This window comes from Parus major, chromosome 2 (genome assembly GCF_001522545.3).
Source record: "Parus major isolate Abel chromosome 2, Parus_major1.1, whole genome shotgun sequence".
Taxonomy (NCBI): domain Eukaryota; kingdom Metazoa; phylum Chordata; class Aves; order Passeriformes; family Paridae; genus Parus; species Parus major.
In genome coordinates this window covers 26,462,734-26,471,843 of record NC_031769.1, presented here as the reverse complement: position 1 = coordinate 26,471,843, position 9,110 = coordinate 26,462,734, and the positions used below count along the sequence as shown (strand labels likewise).

At 38.0% G+C, this 9,110-nt stretch overlaps 1 protein-coding gene across 1 annotated transcript; it reads left to right on the top strand.

Annotated features, from left to right (window-relative positions):
• NDUFA4 (NDUFA4 mitochondrial complex associated) lies at nt 1-3,930 on the top strand. Its single transcript, XM_015620048.1, has 4 exons — nt 1-209; nt 857-945; nt 1,275-1,335; nt 3,710-3,930. Exons 1-4 carry the CDS (start codon nt 165-167, stop codon nt 3,764-3,766), a joined length of 252 nt encoding a protein of 83 aa, XP_015475534.1. The 5' UTR covers nt 1-164; the 3' UTR covers nt 3,767-3,930.
• The last annotated feature ends 5,180 nt before the right edge of the window (nt 3,931-9,110 follow it).

The following is a 9,110-nucleotide window of genomic DNA, read 5'->3' as shown; positions in this document are numbered from 1 at the left end:
GCCAGACCTGCTACATCCGGGCTGCGGCGGCGGCACCTGCCGCGGCGGGGGCCTCGGTGACATTGGGGCTCCGTGGTTGAAGGGGGAGGCAGCGCTGCGGAGCCTGCAGAGAGCGAGATCTTCTCCCGCATCCGCCGAACCGCCGCTACCCCGGCACCACCGCCATGGTGCTGCGCGTTATCCTCACCCACGCGAAGAAGCATCCGGCCGTGAGTACCTGAGCCCGAGTACCCGGCCCCGCCGCGCTCTCGCCCTTCTCTGCCGCCGCTCGGGGCCCCCGGCCGCGCCGGTAGCCTTCTCCTCGCCCATCCATTTCTTGTGTCATTCCTGTGCATGCCGGGCCCCTGGACCGCCCGGAGCTGGTCGAGCAGACACGGCCACGTCCCCTTTTTCTTCCGATCTGTGCGGCCTTGCTTGTGCTGCAAGGACCGAGCTGGCCCTTCCGTTCTTCTTGCCCATCAATTTGCCCCCACGCCCCCACTCTCCATGTTTTTGGTTTTGTTTGAGTACAGACGGTAGGGGCTTTCTTTGGCAGTGAAAGGACGATTGTCTGCCTCAGAAACGCGACGTGACGGAATGTTTGGTTTGGTTTTGGTTTCTCTGGATGTTTTATTTTCATACCTGCTTCTTCATAGCTGTTGGTTCCTCGATGACCCCAGGGATGTCCCGCAAACAGGGAGCTTAGCCAGGGGTTTAGAGGGCCACACATTTGTGGCTCAAAGTCTAAGATTTGTTTTTTGACTTGTAAGATTTGTTCTTTGACTTGCCATAGCTGCAGTCAGAAGTGCTATGTATCGATACTATTTTTCTGTATTGTAGGATGATATTTAACTTTTTTTTTGTGTTGTTACTCCAGTTGATCCCTCTGTTTGTGATCATTGGATCTGGCGGTGTAGGTGCAAGCCTGTATCTCATGCGTTTGGCGATGTTCAACCCTGACGTCAGGTATGTATTCAGTAATCCCAGTGCCAGTCCTCTTGCTGCATATGTTGCACTCCACTGCCTTGGTTTTTATGTTCCTGGAGGCCTTAATGTCTTGATCCGGTATCATCTGACACATGACAAGTGTGTGGTGGCTTCCTTGATTTGGAGATCTCTCTGTTTAGCATGGTATTTAGAGACTGCTGACAAAGGACAGTGCCTTTTTCTGTGAAAATTTGCTTGGATGGGTGACTCCATGGCCTAATTACCACAGTACATATAAAATTTGTTTTTTCTTTTTAATTTTGAAGATAGTGTTAATATTCTCTCACATCTTGCATTTCTTTCAATAGCTGGGACAAGAAAAATAACCCAGAACCTTGGAACAAAATGTCTCCCAGTGACCAGTACAAGGTAAAATGAGAAATACAGAATTTTATGAAGCTTCATGTTCGAGGTGTAGCCTACTGCTTTAGAATGTTTGATTATATGGGAAAGTAGTTGGCTGAATGATGTATTCCTTTTGTGCAGCATTTGTTTGCCTCTAGAACTCTGAGCAGAGGTGGCTGAGTTTGAGGTTTAAAACTCTCATAATAGTGGTTGATTTAAAAATCAGAAATAAACTACAGGGAGAAGGACAAAACTCGAGAAGATCTGAACTACTATTTTTTTTTAAGCTCTGAGCTGTTGGCCTTTACTCATGAGAAGCACTGCACGAAAATGTCAGTGTTTAACATAACCATGAGTTCAGGTCTGCAGTTGATTTTTTGAAAACAAAACTATTGTAAGTAACTGGATGCAATAGAAATGTTCTTTAGCTAATATTAAACTAATTTCATTGAACTAATGAGGATGTGTGCAAAGATGTGTAAAACATTTGGTAGTTTATGGAAATAATAAAATCATAGAATTATTTATATTGGAAAAGACCTCCAAGATTACTGAGTTCAACTTTTCACTGAGCACTATGTTGTCAACTAGACCACAGCACCGAGTACCATATCCAGTCATTTCTTCCATACTTCCAGAGATGGTGACTCCACCCCCACCAGGGCAATCTGTTTCAATGTACAACAGTCCTTCCAGTAAAGAAATTCTTCCTGATGTCCAAGCTGAATCTCCCCTGATGCAGCTTCAGGTTGTGTCCTCTCATCCTGTTGCTGGTTGCCTGGGAGGAGAGAACCCCTCAACCAGGCTACACCCTCTTTTCAGGGAGTTGTAGAGTGACAGCCTCTCCTGAGCTTCCTGTTCTCCAGGCTGAACAGCGACAGCTCCCTCAGACACTCCTCATATGACTTACTGTCTGTCCCCTTCACCAGCTTCATTGCCCTTCTCTGGACATGAATCATGTTTTAATCATGCTTTACAGAAGTGCTATGTTAGTAGATTGCTATTAAAAATATTATAAGATTATTCTCAAGCTACAAAAAAAGCAAACCTTCTGTGTTTTCAAAGCTAGTGTCTTGTTTGGTACCATATGCTACTATTCCAGTCATTGAAATAAGTAGAAAAACCCCACACTTCCAAAATAAAACAGGTTGCAGTTCCCTTAAAGAACAAGAAGAAGATTTCATTCTTTGTTTTCATTGCTGATTCTGGAATGTTGCTGGTTTGTAAATATCTAAAGTCTGCATATTGCACAGCACAAATTCTTTTAAAGAGTGCATGACTTGTGTGGCATTCCCCTTCTGCCTTAACATGCAAACACAGCCTCAGGGTTTGCCATATTTGGGTGTGAGTATCATTGGGGACATTTTTTTCCAAATCTGCCCTGTGGGAAGTGAAAAGAACATACACTCTAATTTGAGGATGACTCTTTATTAAAAAGTTCTTGTTATACAAGTCTTAGCTTTTGATGAGATTTTTTCTTCTATTGTAAACTTTTCTTTGTCATATTAATTTCCCCAGTCTTTTTCCAAAGAAAGGAGTTGAAGACGTGAGCATTACTGTAGGAGTTGCACAGAAAGCTGTAATTTGAATGTGCTGTAGGCTGTTGTGTTTTCGTTAAGAAAGTTTAAAAAGATGAAAAAATTGGGTGTAACTAAAAATAATCAAGCTAATGATTACATGGTTTTCATCTGTTTGTTTTTTTAAGAAAAACTGTACCATCAGATGCTTGATGTCAAGTCAGGCTGGGATGCCAAAATATGCTATTAGTCTGTAAACTCATTGTCCTCAGGCACTATTTGGGTTGTTCTGGATTGCTTGTAACAGGATCCAATTATAATGGTATAAACTGAGCATGTGAGAGGATCTCTTCTGACCTTAATTCCTCCTTGTCATCCTTTGCTGTTCTAGATGCAGCTATGTAAACCAAACTTGGATTTTGTAGCACTGTTTAAAAGTGGCACACCTTTGTGTCTGTCTGTCCACAGACACCGTGCTTTGTGCCACTTTGCAAGCTAGCTTTTGCCAAGCTTTTGCTGCCTTATACAGGAGCCATAGATTTTGAGCAAAACAGACAAACTCAGCAGTACTGTAAAAGGTTCCTCTGAATGGACTTCTAATTAAAAAGGGGGGTTAAAAGAGACATTGTGGGTGTCCTCCAGTGGAAGACATGACCATTGCCTCATTTTAAATGCAGAACTTTTAATACTGGGTGTAGAATTAATATTAAAAAGTTATGGTTTATCAAAAGTTTTCATTTATTTATTAGTGCCCAGTTCACAGACTCAAAATACTATTTCAGTTTCCTGACATGAGTTCAATGATGCATATTTTTAGTAAATACCAGGGAAAATGTGTAGTCAAGCTTCTTAATTAATATTTTTTCCCTTCTCTTTCCTAGTTGTACTCGGTTAATATGGACTACAGTAGACTCAAAAAGGACCGTCCTGACTTCTAAAAACACCCTCATGTCCATAAGCTGCACAGAAAGGTCTTCCGGAAGCCACCCGCACAAGTGTCATGCTTAATCATCCAGGAAACAATGAAATCTGCCTCACACAGCACTAGTTTATGTGTTTAAAACTGTTTTGATGAGGCATAATAAATGTTTAAAACTTGGAACTGTGTGTTCTTTCATTTTGCAAAATGACGGTATCCTCCTATTGACAGTTTCTTCTGTATGGTTTGTCAATAAGCAAAAGCCAATTCCTATTTCCTCAACAAGAAAGCAAAGTTGTTGTGATGGGCTTTATGCTCAGTGTGTTGATCTCAGAAAAAGAGCTGCTTGCTCATCCAGTTATACCAAACTTCAAGAATTTGAAAGCATTTATATGTGTGCATATATATTTTTTTTAATTGCATCTGAATTTATCTACTTGCCACTTTAAGATGTTTTGGTTGCAGAGAAGTCAATGCCAACAAGTCATTATCCATCAGGGAAGGAGCAGATGTTGCCATATGTTGCTGGAGGGAAGGGAGAAAAAACAGACTGAGCTCTCCAAAAGGTTTTGTTTCTTTTCTTTCTTGTTTCTCTTCAAGTTAAGCACGTTTTTTTTAATAAACAAAACGACAACATTTAGTATTTAAGAAACAAAATTCTACAAACATTCTCAAGATTTCCTGTGAATCCCAGTTTTAAAGAAGGGAAGCACATAGCAGAAGAGGGTACAGGTTTTGGAAAATAATTAGCTATTCATGTAAGAACAAAAACACCTTTTAGAAAGGGCAAAATCTTACACTTTAGTACTTGGCTGAGTCTTGCTGAGACTAAAAGAAATTATCTTTGCAAGTCTGTAACTTATGGTAGGTTCGTTGTGCTTTACTGTGAACATCTGGCACTTCCTTGGATAAGGGGTATTAATTCTGGATTATCTGACAGAGTACAGCTGTTCTTTTCTTGATACTCTCTGCTTAAAGTTGACTCCAAGAATGTAGATAACTATAACAACTATTACAAGTAATAAAGTCAAATCAAGCAGCAAGAACTTTGAGAAGAAAGACTGTTCTGTGGTAATTACAAAATAACAGATATTTGCAAAGACTTCATATTTTGTATGGAAAAACCTTGTAGGTAAAATGATGTCGTTTATTTGGTAGCAGTTCAGATAATCCTTTCTTTTATTATGTACTGAACCAGTGGATTCACTCACAGTTTTCATTTGTTTGAAAGGCTCTCATGAAGTCTGAATAAGAAAATGTGTGTTATGAGAGATATGATTACAGTGGTGGGCAAAGCCTGTAGGTGTCCTTGGGGAGTGGTTCCTGTCTAGATCCAAATAGAACATTCTGTTGCAATACTTCAGTTTTAAAAGTATGTTGTGTAAAAAGGGGAAGTGTGTTCTAGAACTTGGTAGCTGGCTGTTCATTTGGATTTCATCTCTTCAAATACAGATTCTCTGGAAATTAAGACCAGTATCCAGGTAGTAAACCCAGTTCTTGGGTGAGACAGTTATTCCATTTATGCACAGCTGACGAAAGCATAGGCTCATGTCTTTCTTAATAAAGGCACTTCAATGCATATTTTAAATATATTTAACAAGTTCTTAAGCTATTTAAATCTTTAAATACAAATAGACTAGAAAACAAAAGGCAATTAATTCAATGTTACTTGTCTGCCCAGTATAGCATACATGCTCCTAAAAATACACAAAATTTAAAAGTCCTCTAAGTTTAATTATTCTAGGAGTCATTACCCTGAGGGGACACTTCCTCCTTTTTCCTTTAGGGATATGCTGTCCTATGTTAATTGTAGTGGACAAATGTCAACCTTATTTGCCAAGCTTTCTTCCTTTCTCTTTCTCTTTCTTTCTCTTTTTCTCTTTCTCTTTTCTCTTTCTCTTTCTCTTTCTCTTTCTCTTTCTCTTTCTCTTTCTCTTTCTCTTTCTCTTTCTCTTTCTCTTTCTCTTTCTTTCTCTTCCTTTGTGTTTTTGTAGGGTACTCTTGAAAGAGAGACAGCTTTGCAGCTTGGCAATATTTTATCTGTACTAAAATATTAAAGGATCTTTAGAGCTGCTTCTTTAAAACTATCACCTACCTCTTTCTTCATGAAGCCAAAGATGGTATTCCCTGAGGACAGCAAGAAGAAGTGACTGCAGTTTGGGTTCTTAGGATTCCTTCTTATATTTACCTTTGACTATTAACTTGTATGAAACAATGAATTCCCATCATTAGTAGGAAAAGTGAATTCTTTCATTAATGCCGTAGCTTATAATTTTCTTTGAGCAGATGTTGTGTTTTCTCAAAGAAGCAGATATTCTACTGTCTTAGGTTTTAATTGAGATGGATACATCTGCTCAATTTCCATTTGTGGCACATTTTTTTAGAATGGTCACTGTGGACCTGGTCTTCATGTCCTTTTCATGAGCCATATACAAAAGATTTATCTCTTTTATTTTTGCATTAAAGCACTGTGCATGCTACAGCATTGTGCATACATCAGATTTTTTTTGAGAGTTACTCTGTGTCTCCTTATCAGTGGTCCTGATTATGCAGCAGTGTGATTAAATCTGAAATTAATTCTGCCCATCTAGGATAGAAAGATTTACAGGTTTCTGCAGTTCTGGCACATGAACACATAGTCCATACAGCATGGTGGAAAAAAAAAATTATTTGCCTGCAGTAAGGAAAGCTCATTGTGGGTATAAAGTATCTAGCTGCTTCTAAGAAATTAAAAGGGTGTGCCTGATATTAAAAGAATTTTTTTTTTGTGGTATTTATATGCAAATGTCATCTGAGGAATACATTTCTGATCTGTTTTCAGCCTCTGCTGTAACTTTAAAGTTAGTTTGGTGTGTGACTCCTGAATGACCTTTAAAATAAAGAAATGTATATTTTATGCTGATTTGCTTGTAATACTTTGTCAGGGAGAAAGATTGAGAAGTTATTACAGGAATTTTTGAAATGTATTTTGAATGAGCTAATTGAGAAAAATTAGGGATGTGGAAGTTCAAAGTTATGGTTTTTACTACTGGCCAGCCTTACTATGAACACAACTGGATGAGCTGCAGAACCATTCCTTCAGGACAAGGTGAAGCACAACCAGTCTATGACAACTACAGAAAACAGGTGTTCTAGCATCATTGCCACAGTAGGGTGTTTCTAATATTAATAGAAAACTTACTCATCAGTAATCTCTTCTGAAATTCAGAAGTTGGTGGACTTCATCCTATTGTGATCCATTCACCTTTCCTTAGAACTGGTCTTGACGTCACTATTTAGTCATGAGTAGTTTCTGTGAAGCTCAAATCATTTCATATCCTCCTCTGATCTTTAAACTTCATAAGACTCTCTGGACACTGCTATAATGGCATATTTCCCAAATGTGTGCTAGTTCTGGTGCTGTGCAGTTTGGAAGAAATTTGGTTGGTTTTGGTTTTTTTTCAATAATTTCAAAGTGCTACTATCTGTGGTTGGTAAGGCTTAATACTTTCTTGGTTAGGTTGACATGAGCTAGTGCGAGAAGATACAGAACTCTTCCGTTCTTGAGAAGCAAATCCTTTTTTAGCATCCAGAGTAATGTTTATCTGAATCAGAAAAATAATTTTCATTTTTTGTTTTTCTCCTTTCCGAAAGTTTCATTTAAATAAAAAATAAAGTATTTTTTAATATTTTTAGTATTTTTAATATTTTTTAGTATTTTTAACTGTCAGCTTCTTAAGCTGACAGTTACAAGATGAAGAATCTAGGAGATCACCACACTTCAATTTCTTTTCTATTTTCAGTCAGAATCACTGATGCTTTAGGTAATGTCAAACGTGAATGTGAGCATGCAAGTAAAGGCAAGAAAAATGTATTCGAACTTTTGATAGTTTGCTATCAGCATTTACCTGACATTCATTTGCTACTAGAATAGACACAAGACTGGCAAGTGGAACTCCTGCAAGAGACAGCAAGTTCTGAAGATGATCTGAAAACAGTTTATTAACACATGGCAATGCATACATTACAAAGAAGAAAAGAAATTCTGCTCGTAATATTCATGGGTATTGCCAATGCTTTATAACAGTCACCTAAAATAATATTTCTAGGGTCATTAATTTGAATTACTTTGGACAAAATAATGCACTACACCATTTACAGTTCATCACTATAATGTAAAGACAACTTTACAAGAGAACTGCACAAGCCATAATCCAATAGACAAATTTATAGACTTGTTTTTTTTCTCACATTGGAAGCAAACTAACTATGAACATGAAATGTTTTCTAATTTTAGTTTCTCTACTGCAGGCAAATGAAACAAACTGCTGAGAAGGTAATGAAAACAGATTACTTAATGGTGAAAAATCTGAGTGCCATTCTCTTTCTACCAGTGGTGCCACTGCTGGAATTTAATGGAGTGGCACCAGTGTGTCTGAATGAAGATTTTGATCCCAGCTGTTTAAAAATAGGGTTGAATCTAATAAGATTTCCTCAGTACTGATAGCTTTTTTTCTTTCCCCTACACTGAGAGCAGGAAGATAGCAGAATTCATTATTAACACGAAGAAAGCGGAATTTCATCCCGGTTTCAAACTTCCTGCACTAGTTCCACTTACACTTCATGATAGTTTCTAGGATTTTGTTAGAGTATTAAGGAGATAATTTGATTCAGGTGTTCTTATCTACATGTTGTGTCAAACAAATTTAGCTTTGTATCTTTTTTGGAAGCTTAGGGGAGGAAATTTCAGCCCAACAATAAAGATAATGTGCTTAAAATGACCAGAGATCATTGAACTCTTTTTTTTTCTTTTTTCTTTTTTTTCATATGAATGTCACCTCTCTCCTACCCCTTTATAAAAGCCCAGGTAATTTCGGGAAGTATTCCAGCAGGAAAAAAAAGAGCAACAGACATGATGGAATAGACAGAGCTGCATCAGGTTTTACATCAATTACAGTAAGTTCTTGGATTTAGTGCAGGAACTTTCTTAGTTTATGTCCTTCAATTTCTGCATATATTTGGCAATGCAGAAGTTGTTTATTACACCTGCCATCACTGCTTGCCCTATTAGGATGCAGTGAGAATTAGGCTGAGTAAAGACAAAAGTGTGATATACCAATGGGTTTAAATTACTGCACAAAATACAGAAGCAATAGCAGAATAACTGCAGAGGAAGGTCTGGTGCACTGTCTCCTGAAATTAGATTACTAATGACAAGTTTTTATTAGTGCCATAGTGTGAAATAAAAATAAAAACAATTTTATGGGTAATTTTGAAAATAGCATTCTTTCTATCTGCATTGCCTCATAGATGCACAGTTTCTAAAACATTCCAACAATGTAAAATAAACATGTGAATTGTGTCTGAACTGTATGTATTTTAAT